Raw genomic sequence first — 18,626 nt, forward strand, 5'->3', positions numbered from 1 at the left:
AAAGTGTGTGTTTCCAGGTTGGTCACCTTTGGCATGGTCTTTGTCCAGCTGATTAGCTGTCTTCTTCCATTCCTCTATCCTGTCCTGGAGTGGCGTAACCAGGCCTTCCATAAGAGCACTAAGGGGAGACACAACATGAGAAGAGAGAGTGAGAGGTATGACATAAGGCTTTACTGTCATGCCACAAAACACTCAGTGAAGAGTGGCAGAGAGGAAGGTCAACAGAGATAGGATGAGACCTGGGAACACAATAATCCTCTCAAGGCAAGAGAAGAGAGAACATTGCAGTGGAGCGGGGGGGAAAAAACAGGTGCAACTTACTTGGTGAAGTGGCGTAATTTGGCCTCAATGCTGCGATGTCGCATGCACATCCTCGTCAGAGCTGAGCCGACGTCCCTGGTGGCACCTTGGAAAAGGAAAAACAAACAAATTGTCACCCATGATATAACACATTGGCATTACAAATCATAGATATGCCCTTGACCTAGAAAAACTATGTTTTTTTCCCGAGGAAACATAGCACATCATCACAAGAGTGTTTTGAAAGGTCTAATTCTCTCCTGTCAGATGGATTTGTAGTTTTTTTTTCCTGCCGGGGATGCGTTTCCCGCTGCAGCCACCAGGTGGATAAGCACAGATTGTAAAAGCAGAGCCCATAGATTTCACATTTGTTTGGGGAAAGCAAATGTGCCACAGGAAAATGAAACCCTTTGCTCCCCCCCCGTTTCACAAACATGCATTTTTCCCTTTGACGACTTAAGATGGCGTGCGTGATTCTCACCACAGTGTAAACAACAGCTTGTGCGAATTGGTTACTGTATTTTCCTCTCCGCTGACGTGTAATTAAATGGGGTTTTCAGCCTCTAAAGCCCAGGCTGCCCTACTGTCTCCCGAATGGTTCACAGGTCGCTGTAATGTGTGGCAGCACTGATCCGGTTGTAATCTGGGCCACATAGGGCTAATCTGAGGGTCTCTCGCCAAACACACACACACACACACACACACAGAAAGAGAGAGGACATCTCTCAGCAGCAGACAGGCCTCCCAGAGTTGAAGCATGCACGGTTGTATTTGTGTTCCTAAATGATTCGAGCATGTGCACAGGTTCACATGTGTGTGTGGACAGGTGGTGTAATTTACCATCCCCCCACCCTTCCTGAAGTTCTCACCCCCTGTATCCTGGAGGAAAAAGGAGGGAACCCTGTAAGGGGATATCCCTCTATTCTTCCATGCCTGCTCTGCCTTTCCTGTTCTCTCTGTTTGCTAAACAGCATTCATACACGGGGCACAGAGAGAGAAAGAACTGGCTCTAACACTGCACTGCAAAAAGGGAAGAGTGATACACAGAATGAAGCAAAAAGAAGCAAACTACTTATATAGCGAGCCCAGAATCAGACACCTGTGAGATCTGGGCTATTTTCTAGTTATCGTCCCATAAAGAAACTAGGTTATTGTCTCCAGCTGATATCACGTCACAGTTCAAAGACCACGTCACTCCATCACTTCAGTTCAAAGACTACGAGCACGGACTCCATCTCATGGAAAGATTTCTGTCAGGCAGATGTAGAATAACTTGAGTGTGTTGGTGTGGAACGGAGGGCTGTTCTGGTCCTGAATTGCTGTTCTGGGGGGCTGAGGGAGAGGGTAGGGTTAGAGGTCAAATATCATCCAGATGTATCATACACAGGTGTTAAAACCACGACAGGATTGAGCCTATATGTCGAGCTCTTGCTATAAATAGCAAAAGAAGTGTCCATTTTTAAAGGACTGGTGTTGAGTATCTGTCATGACTGGCAGCATGAAGCCAAGTGTAAAGACATATGGGAAATGTGCACATGACAAGTGTGCGCACGTTCTGCATCTCTCCTCTTTGACCTCCTCCTCTTAAAAGCATTAGGGGAGGCGTCCACAGCTGCAGATTAGCTCTTGCAGGATGGAGTGAGACTGAAGGAGAGATAGAGGGAAGCAGCGAGAGCGAGGGAGTAATGTGGGCTTCTTTATCTGTATAACAGACCTTCCCAATGTCACTGTCAGCCAGCGAGACTCCCCCCCCCCTCCCCGTCCCATCCACACCTGCCAATGTCTCTTCCTTCTCCCTCCTCTTCCTCTCCTGTCTCGTCCTGCCTCCGTCCCCTCCCAGAGGGGGGGGATCAGCTGACAGCTACATCCTAGGGAGGTCCAGAGGCTTCCTTCCCATGTCCAACGGCCCTGCTGGCCTCTAGCCTCAACCGGATGGAGAGATTCTCTCCCACAGCACACTGCATGCACACACAGGCATGTGACAAACATATACAAGATGGGAGGAGGACTGATTTTTTGTAGATTTCAAACTGAAAAAATAAAGCAGATCCATCCATCCATCCCTGAAGGATTCCTCCTTTGATTTTTTTTTACAACTAAAGTTACTTCTTCTTTGTTTTGTGGGAGCTTATACTTATTTGGGCCCTTTGTGGCAATACTGTGATTTGTGATTTTGGGATAATGAAATAAATTAGCCTTGACTATCTTCTATTTATAATCTATCAATACTATGCAGCAGCTTGAAACGTGGCTAAAAGTGCGTAAGAGCTGGGAAAGTGATTATTTAGCAGAACTGGGCCCCCTGGGGCTTCGGGGAAACGGAGCCGACCTCACAGCAGACACCCACACATGCATGAATGAAGCAAAACACAGCCCGGGGTGGAAGAGAGCTGCTGTGCATCCACGTCATATATCGTAAAAAATGGGGAATGCAACTGGGATTGCGGTGCGTGATGCCGAAACTGATGGCCCCTGGTTTACTACACATGGCAAAGATAAATAAAAACTGCCACCAGATCTGCTGTGTATGTTGAGGAGTACGTGGGGTTGTTGGTGGGAAGGTCAAGCCCCAACTGTTGGGTTTAGTTGGGAACTTTGAGTTCCAGTACCCAGGACCGGCTCAGGGTAGTCCTAGTGTTTAGTGAGTGGTTCCATCCAGAGCTCTGGTTCTGATTACCTCTCCTGATTCCTGGGGGTAGGAGTAGCGTTTTAATAGGTCCCAGGTTAGGTTTATAGGGGGCTCTCCTGCCAGGAGCCGGGAGCCAGGGTCTCATTCCCTGATGCATTCAACATGGTAGCTAAGCTTAACTATCTCTCCCTTTCGGCATCTAAACCTTGCTGCTCGGTTCAGATTTCATTTGTCGAGACAAGCTGGTGTGAGATTCTGCCTAAATTAGATTGGTGCATTTTTAAGCTGAATCCAGTTCTCCTGAGTCTAGTGGGTGATCCCACTTTCTCTGCTACCTAAGTCAATAAAGCCTGTTTATCTGGGCTGTAGAGCAAAAAGGTACAGAACATCCTCAAAGTTACAATTCCAGGAATATGAAAGCGGTTTTCTGCACAGCTCTTATACAGTCATTGCTTTGCTTAGCAAAGGAAATTCCATAATCCGTAAAATAACAAATATTCCTCAGGTTGACACCTTGGCCGGACTGCAGCCGGCACAGACAGTTAAGCCTCCAGCTTTTACCCTTCCTCGCGCCTTTTAAGTGCTGCAGAATGCGAGCTGGCAGGGACACAGCGGAGGCCACTGATGGATGAAAGGGACCATGGGTTTGAGTAGGGAGAAGGGGGGAGGAAGAAAGTGGGTACACGCTGGGTTGTGCCAGTCCTGGGGGCAGAGGAAGTGTTAGCTGGCTGCAGGTGCAACAGGCGCTGCCAGGACAAAATCTCCCACACTCGGCGCAGGAAATATTTAACCCTCATGTTGTCCTCGGGTCAAATGGACCCGTTTTCTTATATCAATGTTGTTTTTAATTACCCAAAATAACATGATTGATCCACACAATGCTCTATGGCAAGTACAAATCTCTACTTTCAATCATTTTGGGGTGTCTCATTCAGTTTTATAGCATTTGAAAGTAAAATTTGACATATTCCAGCTTTAATTTTGGTCTAAATAGTTCCTAATTTCTGCTTTTCTAAGCTCAAACATTAGGTATATTTCCTATAAATGAGGTTTGTTGACCATAAATTAACTGTAAAACTAAAGTTAATAAGTTAGTGTCACATAGCGTTGAAAAAAAGTGTCAAAAGTGTTGAAAAAATGTTACAAAAATGTGAGAAAAAGTTAAAAACATTGATAAAAAACATTGATTGTTTTATTTTGGCGGGAAGACAACACAAGGGTTAAGTGATCATTGCTCTATGTAATGTATTCCAACATCATCAAAATCTTCACGCAGTTTGTGCGTTTATTGAATCATTTATTAAACAACCCAAACACATCATGCATATGTTTTTTGTCAGTGAAAAAGAGAATGGCTTTGATTCTGTCAGCCTCGCTGGTCCCGTGTAGTTCGAGTCGAGCAAATACGCGGCTGAGATTTCTGAAATCAAAAACCCGACCACGCATCACACATTCACATCATCAAACATTCGCTTCAAAGCACAGCTGGCCTATCTCGGTGGGACTAGTCCGTATTTTTAAAAAAATCCTGTGCAACTGCTGGTTTGGGAGGAATAGCTTCTGATGGAGGTAAAAGAGGCGGATAAAAGACTAAGTTTGAACATTGATTGTAGAACGGGAGTACACAAGTTACATAAATTGTGGATGACAGTTACAGACAGCGTGCAAGTCTTTTGGGAAACTCCCCTGAATCTCTCTGATCTAACACATATTCACATCCTTAAAAGCTGGACTAGTGAAAATGAGCATTTCAGAAGATTTTTTGGTTCATGTTTGTAACATTTAGTCAAATTCTGTTTTACTCATTTTTTTATGTAAGTGTTTTATCTGCTACATTGGGGTCAAAAGTATATTTTACCTCATAAACAAAGCCGGATGTGGGGTGACAGAGTTTGAGGGAGGGGGGTCACAGACACAGACCTCACTGCTGTATGTGCAGAAATAATAATAATAGTAATATTAATAATAATAGCAAAGGTACCCACCAACATTTTATTTAGAGATATTTCTTTATTAAAACCTAATATTTAGAAATTAGTGCTGTCAGTTAAATGTATTATTAAATAACCCTGTGACTGAGAGAATATAGCATGAGTGTGAAGGTATGCACTGCATATACAGCAGGATTCAAAACCTTTGGGTCACTTCCTTACATGTGGAATGTCTTTTTTTGAAAGGCGGAGGAAATGGCCTCATGATCAATTGTTTTAGTCACACAGAGACACACACACAAAGACACACTCATCCCATTGTTGTCTGGCCCGTGAGCAGTTGTGTCTCACAACCAGAGACAGCCACCGACACGGACAGTTCGGATGTGGTGTAAACATGTTATGGAGTGCATTAGACGAGACTGAAGGAGCAGGAGGAGGAGGAGGAGGAGGAGGAGGAAGTGTTATTTTTTTGTTGGAGGAGCTTCCTTTTCAGGGACATAAATGCCGCTAAAAATAGATGCCGCCCCTCGTCCAGATGTGCTTTTCACTGGAGTTGAAAAAGGGGAGACGGGAAGATAAAAACAGGAACATTTACAGTAAGTACTGCATCGTGCAACAAAGTGGAAAGAACAGAAATAAAGTGGTAAGAACAGAAATTCCACAGGGCAATGTATTCGCCTCACCTCGAGATGACAATTATATCATATTGAAGTGATATGAACAAAGAGAAATGTATCTTTTTAGATAAAACAGATGTTGACAAAGTATCCTTTTGGGGAAATTGGGTTAAAATTAAAAGTTGGAACAAAGGTTATAAATTGCAGTGTATTGCAATATGTTCCAAATTGCAATAATATCCTATTGTGGCATAAGTATTGTGAGGCGTCTGGGGATTCCCACCCTTAGAGAACACTGGAGGATCCTACATGCAACGCAAAAGGACCCCAGATGTGTCCAAACCCCACATCAGCCAGAGATCTGTGGATGACTCAGTATTTAACGGAGCAAAGCCTGCAAGCCACTTTAACCAGACGACACAAGCTGTCCTCCTTTACAAGCTTTGACAATGTTGTGCCCACTCTGAGTTACTCATTTGCAAACAACCCTCCAAACAATGCTGACCCCCGCTACACCTCCACCTGTAGCCTCTGAGTCATAGAGACCCTGAGGGGAAGTTTATAATCATCGCTTCCCATTCTCCTCGGCGCTGAGCTTGGTGTGTGTTTGTGGGTAGTCGGAGACTAGATGTCAAATATGATGTCTGTACATACTTTATATTCATATTGTAACAATAAAACCTTTTGATGTGGGTGGTTGGACTGCAATGTTCTCTGCTACAAAACACTTCAATTATACTGGAACCATATATCTATAAAGTCTTCCTGAGAGTGAATGCTATCACCCTAACTCCATCCAAAGTTTTTTCTTTTTCATGCTGATTGATTCTGATCACCTTCAACTGCTTGTAAAAAAATAACTACAGTGGAACTGGAAGCCCTGCTTACCTAAAAGATTATGAGCTAATATCAGCGTGCTAACTTGCCCACAATGACATACTTATTTGCTGCTTTTTAGCCCATGTAGCCCAATTCACCATCAAGTCATGTTCACCATCTTGGTTACACGTGTTACCATGCTAATAATCCATTATATTCAGTACTTATCCATGTCCCGCACTTATGAAACCATTGTATATCCTGCACTTGCTGCTATTGCACTTCTGGTTAGACCTAAATTGCATTTTTTTGCCTTGTACCTGTACCTGTGTAACGACAATAAAGTTGAATCAGGTCTAATCTAATCTGTGGACGCTGATGGGAATGCTAATAGTTTGCAGGGATAACATTTTTAACTGATTAACATAAGTCAGGGGATCAACAGTGTATACGGTATATATCAATTGTAAGTCCCTTTGGTTAAAAGTCAGCTTAATGACATGATGCACTGTAAAAAAACAACAACTATGTGTATCCCTTTCAGTCCCTCTTTTAATGTCCTCCCATACATTCCTCCATTAGGCTCTCTCTCTCTGTGTATTTTCCCTCCCTTCTCCAGCTCCCTTCCACACCGAGTTCATGTTGCTGAACACAGTGTTCCCCTCAAGCCTCGTGTTTGTCTTCTTAGATTGGTATTCACCCTCAGAATGAAAGTTATGCAGAACAGTACTTTTTTTTTTTTTTTACATTATTATTCCCCCCTTTTCATCTGTTTCTCACATCATTGTTGGTTGAAGCCCATAAATTGGAGAGAGCGGAGTTGGGAGCTGTTCCTACAAACAAGGTAGACAGCTGAGGGAGAAATAAGAGACCCTTGTTGATACTTTTGAAACTTTACGGCTGAGGATCATGAAATACCTGCAGCGCCTTGCTTACAATCAGCACAATGGCACAGCAGACCACGAGACATCACTCATTAAAGTGACTGCATGTGCATGTACTGTATGTCCAATCTAAAACACTCACAATCCATAAGCTCTTGTCACAAATTCCAATCCACACATAAGCTCTAACCTCCCTGTGCTGGTACAATACAGGTTCGTATCAGGCTTAAACATGAAATGTCAAGCTTGATGGTTGTCAGTGCTGGTCACATGGGCCACACTCTCATTATTTGACATGCTCTTAAAAATAGCTGCAGTGCTGGGATAGTGTAGAAGACAGTAATCCCCTGATCTCGCACTGCAATAGGCCACGGACGCATCTTGTCCGTGCCAGGCCGTCCAGATGGCGGTTGGGGATATCCGTCCCATCTGCCAACCCAGAGAAGCACAGGGGCCAAGAAGATTACTGCCTCATTGAGACACTGATCTACTAACATAGCTCCATTCCTTCACTAAGTATGGACTGAATAAGTACAAGAAAGAGGGACGGACGGAGGGACAGACAGAGAGCTTGCGTTGACGTTGTTGAGCACAGACTTGCAGTGCATTGCAGTCTGGCCAGTGATCCCAGAGTGGGATTTTTTAAAGCTGGGGGTGGCTGATCAGGAAGGGAAGCGAAGGCAGTCTGTGTCTGTGTGTTACAGAGTGGGGCTAAGAGGATTAGCTAAACGCCTCTGCCTAGACTGGATACCCAGAGCTGTGGAAATCCCACTGCAACCACAACCCCCACCCCTGGCCAACCCGTCCCTAACTAGAATCACATCACTCTCCCAGCCTGTATCTTCTACCATGATGGACCATAAGTTCTGAACTACTGGCTCTCTGACCTCCATCTAATTCTCCAATGTCCAAAAATGGGGAAAAAATCAAAGTCAACCATCCACTAAAAACACATGTCATCCAGCCTAGCAACAAGAAAACCCAAATCCCAGAGCCCATGATTCCCAAGATAGGCCCGGCCCTCAAAAACACATCACATATGTTAATATGAACGACAAAAGCACACACCAACAAGGCATTTGGCTGACCTCACACAAAAGATGGGTGTTGAAACATGAAACATTTATGTTATTAAAAAGGCTCAAATTCTCCAAATGCATACTGTAGATCTAATATAGACTTTGTAGTTTGTAGTACACTTTTATTGAACCCAGATGTGAGAGACAGACGTGCCATCAGCACAGCTCACAGAAACAGCGCTGTCAGACACATTGCCAAAACGGCTGGCAGCCGACTCCTACAGCTGCTTCATAAAACACAGACGCCGACGCCATGGCCGAGGCCATAAACTCTAAAAGTTGACAACACGGGATAAGGAAGCCTGAACATGAATACGCAGACACAGAGAGAAAGTTGTAAGAGGTGGAAATGGGGGGGTGATCTCAAATATAATGCCGCTATTATAGGATATGCATGAAAAGACAGGACAGGAAATGTATACAATCCTCTTCCATTAAATTCCTGTCTCTCTGGATCAATCAAGAAGCACTGAATGAGGGGAAATGTTGCCTTACTTGGCAAGGGAAACCCATTGCACAGTCTGGAGAGTGTGTGTGAGAGTTAAAGGGGTGACGGGGCGAGTGTGTCAAAGGTAGATTAAAAGGAAGAAGAAGAAGAATGGAGTGAAACCTCCAGCTGTGCCAGCAGCTGCGGCTCGTCCTCGAACACGAGAGGGGAATCGGGGTGACAGCACTGACGGCCAACAGTTCACAGGCAAGGGCCTTCCCCCTGCGGTGTGTTCAGCCCTATATGGCAGTGCAGACGCTGAGATAAACATGACCGCTGCAGGCAGACAGACCCACACACACACACACACACACAAAGGGGAAAAAAAATAGCCACAGAAACAGAGACTTTCGATATGGCGAGCAAGTAATCTCTATTTATCTACCACAGTTTCCTGAACAGTCTGGAGTTAGTCAGTGTAAAAGCAAGAGGAAAGAGATCTGAATGCCAGTATATTTTAGGATAATAACTTTATCCACTGTAGCTGCCAGAAGGGCACATTTGCCTAATCATGGAGCCTGCAGCCTGCGGTTCAACGACATCAAATTACTTGCTGGGGTTCAGAGAATGCAAAGATCAACACAGCTCCTACAGGAGAAGTGGGATTGAAATGTTGCCCTGCACACTCACTTTTAGATTAATTGGGATAATTGTTGGAATTCCCAAAAAGCAACTATAAGAGCAAATATGTTTTCCTTGTATTGCTGAACGTTGAAAACATCACTCCACAAGCAAAATAATACACACAACCTCTCTGTAGACTTGGACCATTTTATAATGCCGATAGTAAATAACGTCCAGTTAGAAGTTTTATCATTTATTTTCAATATCACATTCAAATCACAAACTCTCAGAGCCCAAAGTTGGGACTTTGATTTGCTTTTTTGCGGCCATAAAAATCCACCCCCCCCGACCAACCTCCCTACGTAGATTTTTGCCCTTTCATACTAATTTAGTTTATAATCCCTTATGGGAATATTGTATTGTATTGTATATTAAATTGTTATTCCACACTACACAAAGACCTGAAATACACACACATGATTAGATCCTATCTCTCTAATGGAGAGATGTCAGAGTGAGTGGGCTGCCGGCTGGACCAGCGCCCTGAGCGGCTGAGGGGGGTTTGGTGCCGTGCTCATGAGCCCATGGCAGTGCCCAGGAGGTGAACAGGCATCTCTCCAGCTACCGGTCCACACTCTGTACGGGGACTTGAACCAGCGACCCTCCGGTTCCCAACTCAACTCCCTACGGACTGAGCTGCTGACACCCCAAACTACTACTACTACTTCTCACTACGGCGTGAATTCACACGCAATCGCAAGGTAACGTGACTCAATGGGTACCAAACGGCGTGGATATAGAAGCTGAAATATTTGGCGTGGATATACACGCTGAAAAGCATGCGTCTTGATTACAAAACAATAATGGCATACGAATTGGTGTGTCATACAAACGTCATTTCATAAGATCAGTCTGGAATTTGAGACTGTACTTGGGTACAATTAAATGCTAACACTAGCATAGCAAGCTGAAGTGAATAACATTAGTTTCGCGGGGTTAAAGTAAGTATTGGACAAATCCAAATTTTGACCTGAAGATGACGCAAGGGGAAAAGTCAGGGTATCACCAAACGTTTTTAGGATTAATTTCAGGATATCTGTGTAAAATCTCACGGCAATCCATCAAAAACCCTGTTGAGATATTTCAGTCTGGACCAAAGTGGAGTTTGACTGACCGACAAACCGACACTGCCTTCATCAAATGTTCAATATTTTGATGTGCCAAAAATATCAGGTCTTAACTTTCGGTCGGTCAATTCATCGGCACCAGTCTAAATCATGTCTCTTCTTCACTTGTTACAAAGTCTTTCTTCGACCCAAAGTGTTCCCTGTTGCATCAGTCTGTGGCCTGAGAAGGATGACATTAATCCTAAAGTTAATGTCCCTGGGAGAGGAGCAGAAAAGTAAGTGGGCGTACATGTGACACACTTAAGAGGGATTTTATGCATCTATAGCTGTGAAACTCAAACTGCCCCTCTCTCATCTCTCTCTGGTCCATCTATCACTCGGCTGTTTTACTTTCTTTTACAGTAGACACACTTTTCCTTTGAAGCCCTGCCCTGCCATGGTCTGTACCTCTGTTTTATTGAATTTAGCTGTCAGCTGTTAGCAGGTTAACCCTAGTCTCCCCTGCTAAATCTTGCACTCACATCAGGAATCATTTAAGGTTGATGTAGTATCGCCATGGTTATAAACTGTACTGTTACTGGAACGGCTATAGGAGTAAAAAGGGTGAGAATGTGTGAACACTGTTGAAGAGATTCCCTCTTTAGTCACTTCAGAACTAAGTGGTCAGTGTGTGTGTGTCAGCCTGTGCGAGTGCAAACTGTTCAAAAGCATGTTGGCATGTGACCTTAGAGGTCAGGTGGCCGGCTACCAGCTGTCACTCATTCAATATCTTTGTGTGTGTGTTAGGAGCCTTTGCTCGCTGGTCCAGGTTTGCAGGCTTTTTTTGACCTACATACTGCTCTCGATGATCAACTCCAAAGATATCAGTGTTAATCAGCTGCCTCTGTGGCCAGCCCGTCTCCTGCCACTAGCCGAGTGACAAAGCAGATCAGCGGACCTCATTAAGACCGAAGAAACAAAAAAGCTCAGGAAGGGCTACCAATAGGACATAAAACCCAAAATCCTAATTAATTGCATATTTTACCTCGATAACGATAATTAATCACGTCGTTCTAAATTGTCATTTCTGAAGTCAAAATGTCACCAGACAATGGACACAGCGGGGTTTTTTTGGGGGGCACAAGTTGCTCAGTGGACTCGGACTCAGTGTTTGAGTTATCCTCCATTATGCTATCCATGCGGCTGACTTATACGGGCAGAGTCACGTGACTACACACGCGTTATAATGTTTTTTTAAGAACATCCCTCTCCCTCAGAGGATCATCCAAAAAAAATGTCCAAATCTTGGGATCCTTTACTGGCTTACTTTGAAGGACTCATAACTGCTGGGGACATAGGGATGGTAGAGCAAGATGACTACATTATACGTTACCAGGAGTAACATTAGAAAGGTGGCTTTGTCTAATATTTTTATCTTCTTTTTTTTTCCAGCATACGGGTTTGTTGTGGATGGGACGGGGTTAATAGAAGGGTGTCTTGTTACAATTGACATTGTAATGTTGCATTGTATATTGTTGTCTAAAACATTACAAATATTAAGAAAAAAAGAATGTTTTTAAGGACAAAGTAGGCCTATTAACAGGAATAAATGATCTAAATTATCGTACATTGGTTAACAGCCTCAGAATTTCATTCGGCCCTACGCTCTGCTTCCCCCTCAGAGCTGTCCCCACTTTGGCCATCTCAGTGGCAGAATTGCATCTTGGGTGGTTGGGGGAGGGGGGGCTACACTGCTTGTCCACTACTAGTTTTCTTAGATTATAATTGTGCAGCAAGTTTGCTAGTAGGCATACAAGATGTGTGATGTGAACGATTAAGATTAAAAAGAAAAGTGTGTATGTGCCACTCAATGGATGTTGTAAAATACTGTGTTCCTAAGAATGTTAAACTGCACAACACAAAATGTTGCAGTAGTATCGCCCGATCATGATGCAGAGTTACACTAGCGAGTGAAAATTGTGACACAAACCATCCTTGTGCAACATGACACGAATCAAATTGTTCTAAAAAAGCTGTTTAACGTCATTTTGTCTGCATTTTTTCCACAATTTGCTTTGGAGTGTTAACGTCATGGTGTAAAGGGCTGGTTATGCTTTAAAAGATTATGATACTAATACCCATGAAGTGATACCAATACCAATAAAGGAATTTTTTTTTTTTCTTCGTGTAAATCAAAACATTACGTTATGTAAAATACCACCACCACTCCCCATCCAAATCAATTTCACACAAATATGTTTTCAAAGTGTTACGATTATTAAAATATTTATTTTATAACTGTCCAAAACTGTACAACAAAGTATTGTTTGGGCTCTTCCTTCACCACACCCCAGTCTGTATGTAGCTGCTGCAATAGTGGGCCAATCACATTACATAAAATCAAGAAGAATAAATACTATTTTCTAGATCCGAGTTAAAAAATAATTGTTTCAATACTACTAATAATACTGTGTTAATGTAGTCAATCCCTTAAAAAGGCATTGAGTACCGACACCCAGGCCGAAAGGTGTGAGAGCTTGTATTAGTACCCCCCCCCCCCCCCCCCCCCCCCCCCCCCCCCCCCCCCCCCCCCCCCCCCCCCACAAACTTACCTCGAGAGTTGGTAGCCATATCCGCCACCTTCTGAAAGGCATCTAAAAAGGCCACCGCTGCCAGAATCGTGGTCCTGTAAATATAGTGACACATGCTCACTGTACCATGACTATATACATTTACACACAAGAGTCTGTAAATGTTGCACAATTACTTTTCATTCCTCCAGGTTTTACCATTCATTGGAACCACTTCTCACCTGAGTTGAGAGTGCAGTTTGGTGGCCTTGGCACTGAAGTCCTCCCAAACAGGGTAAGAGCTCTGGTCAGAAAAAGGGAAAAGAAATGAGTCAAAGAAATATCTCCCCTAGGACATTAAGGTGCAGGGGCATACCTTCTCAAAACACACACACACTGTATGCATTCATATTTGAGAGGACAATGCTCTCTTCAACATGATAGAATCTGTATTTTCACTTTAATTCACACTGATTGACACGGTGCTCTTAGGATCCTTTTATATAGACCTTAGTGGTCCCCTAATACTGTATCTGAAGTCTCTTTTATATAGACCTTAGTGGTCCCCTAATACTGTATCTGAAGTCTCTTTTATATAGACCTTAGTGGTCCCTTAATACTGTATCTGAAGTCTCTTTTATATAGAGCTCAGTGGTCCCCTAATACTGTATCTGAAGTCTCTTTTATACAGACCTTAGTGGTCCCCTAATACTGTATCTGAAGTCTCTTTTATACAGACCTTAGTGGGCCCATAATACTGTATCTGCAGTCTCTTTTATACAGACCTTAATGGTCCCCTAATACTGTATCTGAAGTCTCTTTTATACAGACCTTAGTGGTCCCCTAATACTGTATCTGAAGTCTCTTTAATACAGACCTTAATAATCCCCTAATACTGTATCTGAAGTCTCTTTAATACAGACCTTAGTAATCCCCTAATACTGTATCTGAAGTCTCTTTAATATAGACTTTAGTGGTCCCCTAATACTGTATCTGCAGTCTCTTTAATACAGACCTTAGTAATCCCCTAATACTGTCTCTGAAGTCTCTTTTATAAAGACTTTAGTGGTCCCCTAATACTGTATCTGAAGTCTCTTTAATACAGACCTTAGTAATCCCCTAATACTGTATCTGAAGTCTCTATCCCAATATGCACCCTTGTTGCAAAATTACAGCCACTAAACGTGTCTACAAACTAGACACCTTTGTACTGTTGATCTTAATAAAGCATCAAAAGAAAGAAGTCTCCATCCATGTTTCAAACAGACACACCTGGGACCAAGTTGAACCCAGAGTCAACTACAGTGAAGTTTAAAATACAGTCCTATTCCGATCCCTGAGCTTTGCTATGGGCTATTATGCGTGTTCATGCGTTTAGATGTCTTTCGTACATGCATGATCTGAATAAGCTCTCATATCATGAGTGTTTATGTGCACCGGGCAGGTAGTATGGTTGGTCTTTGAAATTTCTGGATTAGACTTCCTCCAGGATCATCATATGCAGCCTTGAGCTGTAATAGCAGAAACTAAACATAAAACACATTCAAGGCTAGATCCCATTAGAGCAAGACCTTGAGCCCCTGAGATCGGAGACGAAAGGCATAACCCCCATGATCCCCTTTTGATGGAGCGCCAGCATCTTGAGTATACACCTATTGTAATGGGAAAATTACATTTAAGCATGATTTCATATATCCTTCTTTAATATGCATGTTTTATTTTTATTCATGTAATTATTCACAATGCTTTTCAGGTTGTGCGACTTGTGAAATTCCTTCCGTGTGTGTCCTCCCTGAAGGAGAGACTCTGTTAGGCTCTACATTTTTACCATGGAGTCTGAAGGAGACATTTGTTCAGTGTTAGGTTTATCAAAGCAGGTCCAGGGTCAAGAAGAGGCTCCAACTTGTCTGTAAAATTAGACATGTTTTACAAAACACGTCATTTTCTCCTCTAGGGGGAACAAGATATAAGACAGGGATGCTACTGTTTTGATGGTCACATTGTTCCTCTGTGAAAGCTGTCTTCCCACTTTGTTATTCTCTATAGTCAATGATTAAATCTCACTGTTTGTTTCTCTCTCCGAAACAATTCCTCTCCTGCTGTACAGAAACTTCCACAACACTATATATAGTCAGTTTGCAATCTAGAAACATTCTTGGTGCATTCTGGATATGACAGCGTTCAACACCCAGCTTCTCTCCGCCTTAAAGAGTGATTTAGGAGCCGTCGTTGCTTACACAAATGTTTGCCTTGATCCTCCTAGTCTCGCTGTCTGCACTTGACTCCAACAGGTGCCTAATTAGCTTGTGTGTCCTGTGACTCCCAGGAGATGGAGGGATGCGCTGCCAAGACAGCTGAGGGAGGAGGGTGAAGAAGCGGGCAAAGAGGGTTACATGCAGAGCAGCAGGGGAGGGTGGGACACACTCCCTGGGAGGGTGGGACACACTCCCTGGGAGGCCAGGGGAGACAAACAGAGGGAGGGAGGACAGGAAGGCGAGACAGGCTCTTCCTCCCATGCCTCGTCATTCACTGGAGGGCGAGGTCAGGACTATCATCCTCCGAGGTGGTTCGCTCAATATATATATATTTTTTAAAAGGTGGTTGCTTTCCCACACAGATGCTTAAAGTCGCATCCCATTCACATCCATTCCTGACCTAATTCTTGATTTCTGATGTAATCCAGCTGAATCATTGTAGTCCTTTTCACCCTGCCTCCTCTTCTATCACCTCCTACTCTTTTATTTCTTTTCCTGTAGCTTCGTCAGACAGTTACATAACCAACAGGTGCTGCCTATAGCAACACATTTTGTCTGTACAGTCTATAAAGAGGAACTTTTGGCTCTACAAGTGTACTGTATGGGTAGCATTTAGGGGTGGGAATCACCAGAGGCCTCACGATACAATATCCTCATGATTCAATATAACTGTGATTTTAATGAATTGCAATATTCTGCGATATATTGCAATTCATTTCCTTTTCCCAACTTCAAATTTCTCCCAATTTCAAATGATGTCCTCAAAAGGGAAACTTTTAGATGCAACAAAAGATACATTTCTCTTCCTCTGTTTGTTCATCTCACTTTAATTTTATTGGTTGGTTTTATTTTATTAAAATGGGATTTTCAAGCAGAAAAAAGGACCAACACATATATAATAATAGATTGATACTTGGCTTCTGTGTCTCGATACAGTATTGCGACAGAAAATATCGCGATACGATGCTGAATCGATTTCCCCCCCCACCCCTAGTAGCATGTACAGTAGGTGCTTGTACACTATACTGTAACATTGTTTCCAATCAGCGAGATCAGCACAGAAAAGGTGTTCTGCTGCGTTGCTCGGGGGGGGGGTAAAGCTAGTCTGACAGGCTCTAGCGTGGCCCAGCTAGGCGGCAGGAATGAGGTCAGATGTCTGTCTCAGACTGTGGACATGGACACTGTGCTGACTAAGGGCTTCAGCCCCATTCATCTGCGCTGCTTATCAATACACAGACTGGTCCCTGGCACGAGCACCACAAAAGGGAAATAGATGAAACCGAACCAGCGCGGTCAATAGCAAAGAGCTGTTTTCATTGGAGCCTGACAAATGAGGGCCCATAAATCAGTCCATCTGAAGGCACCACGGCCCTGTGAGCTACAGCGATCAATAAGAAATCTGTTAGGTGGAAAGTGCTGCCTGATGCTCGACTTATTCGCTCTCATTGACACTTTGTAGCGCGAGGCTCCTCCCCAATGGGAAGACCAGGAGCTGCCACCAGGCCTGATGAATACGTTCACACTTTCCATCTGTTGTCTGAACAACAACAGACCACCCTAGTTCAACTTCCTTGACTTGACCCTCCCCCAACACACACAGACATTTGCATGTGTGTAATAAATAATGGGAGACATCCAGTTCCTGCTTAAGAAATCATTTACGTTGAGAGGTGGATAAGTCATTTTAAATACAAATAACATGCAATGTAAGTCAGTTCATTCACATTCACAAGTCCTGGACCCGATGTGTATTGAGCTAGATATTACTAAAGTAGGCTAGAGATATCCTGACACAAGGAAATCAACCATCAGGAAGCACAATCAATACCCTTTCAAGCCTGTTTCTGTCCAGGAGGTTGAGGTGATGGAGCAGGTTATTTTCTTTCAGAGCATCCTTCGGAGTCTGACATTTAATCTAATAGGCTAATCCTTGGGGGGCTGGGATGGAGGAGGAACAGATGTTTTGGGGGTCAAATGGTACCCCCAGAACATTTGTATTGAGATAGCTGCACAACTGTTCAGAAAATGATGGCCTGGTTTAACCATTTGATTATAGATTAGGTGTTGATCCCTGAACCAAACACATAAAGCCACCACCAATTCAGTTTTATAAAAGCAAAATAAAAATGTAGTTCCAGTTAGTACACACACACACACACACACACTGCCTGGCGGACCTGCTGCACATGCAAATAACACAAAGAGAAACATGTTTCATCTCTCACTTTGTCCTGCAGCGGTGTTTCCATTGGGGGGAGGACCCGGTATAAGAGACAAAGGCAGTAAAAATATCAGCCACCGTGCAACCTCAAAGGTCAGATATGACCCCTGTCTACTTTAATGTAGCCTACATGTGTGTGTTACCTTCATGTCGTTCACGATGGCCTGGAATAATCCACCCAGCGCTCCACACTCCTTCTCCACCGACTCCATGGTGTCCAAAAAAAATAAAAATCTCGTAGAAAAAGACAACAACAAAAATCTGAATAAATATCCGCGTTCAAACGTCAGACATTGGGGATCTTTGTTTTGTTCATCTGCCCTTCGTTGTCCTCTCCTAGGATGCGAGGATGCGAAGCCCCAAACAAAAAGAAACGTTGTGCTCGGAGGCACCGGGAGCTGCCGCTCGCTCTCCCCGCCGAACGCTACTCGGCACACGGACACACAGGAGCGGGGAAGGCGCTTTGGATCCTGGAGAGTTACAGCCGGGAAACGTGGACGGGGCACGCACTGTGGCTCCTCATGATCGCAGCGTTAACACAATTGTGGTGAAGAGGGGGCAAGGAGGAGGAGGAAGAGGAGGAGGAGGAGGAGGAACCGGGCACCACGGGAGACGGTATCGGTCACAGGTCTCGGGGACGCGCTCCGTTCTTAGTAGGGGAGCAGATGTCTCGGAGCTGGAGTCTCCCGTAACACGATCCATGGGAATGGGAAGGGGGCTGGTCAAGTTTTCCACCCCCCTTCACTATACACTTGCATAGTGGGTAAGGAGGAGGGGTCAAGGAGAAACCCCCCCACCGTTCCTCCCTCCTCTCCTCCTTCCACCCCCATGCAAACAAAAGTGAAGCCCCAAAGCTGTCTTCCCATTGAACAATTGATTAAGATGTAAATGAGGACTTCCTCGGTGTCTCATGTGTATTCACGCACGCGTCTGTTAATGCCCATTTGTAGTGGGTTAGAGTGGGCCAGGAAACAGTAACATGGGCCATAATCACCTCACTTTGCATCAGTTAATCTCCTGAATAAACACCATGTCCTGTGACTTAATTATGTAAATATGTAACATGTAATGTATCCTTTATTAGTCCCACAAGGGAAAATCAGAACCTTTACATGGACTAATGGACAGATGTCAGAGTGAGTTAGAGTGAGGTAGTATTAA

General features: G+C 43.8%; 1 protein-coding gene across 5 annotated transcripts in view; it reads right to left on the reverse strand.

Moving 5' to 3' along the window:
• The window catches only part of mtss1la (MTSS I-BAR domain containing 2a), a 29,922-nt gene extending 11,723 nt beyond the window's left edge, over positions 1–18,199 (reverse strand). For 4 of the 5 annotated variants that reach the window (XM_034878350.1, XM_034878351.1, XM_034878354.1 and 1 more), the window contains exons 1-5: positions 17,609–18,199; positions 13,232–13,293; positions 13,032–13,105; positions 322–406; positions 27–118 (exon numbers count right to left, since the gene is read on the reverse strand). In XM_034878350.1, coding sequence (XP_034734241.1) covers positions 27–118; positions 322–406; positions 13,032–13,105; positions 13,232–13,293; positions 17,609–17,677 — 382 coding nt within the window. In that variant the 5' untranslated portion in view covers positions 17,678–18,199. The remainder of the gene's footprint in view (positions 1–26; positions 119–321; positions 407–13,031; positions 13,106–13,231; positions 13,294–17,608) is intronic. The other variant, XM_034878353.1, reaches the window with a different exon arrangement.
• Between the last annotated feature and the right edge of the window lie 427 nt (positions 18,200–18,626).

The sequence above is a fragment of the Etheostoma cragini genome, chromosome 8 (assembly GCF_013103735.1).
Source record: "Etheostoma cragini isolate CJK2018 chromosome 8, CSU_Ecrag_1.0, whole genome shotgun sequence".
Taxonomy (NCBI): Eukaryota; Metazoa; Chordata; class Actinopteri; order Perciformes; family Percidae; genus Etheostoma; species Etheostoma cragini.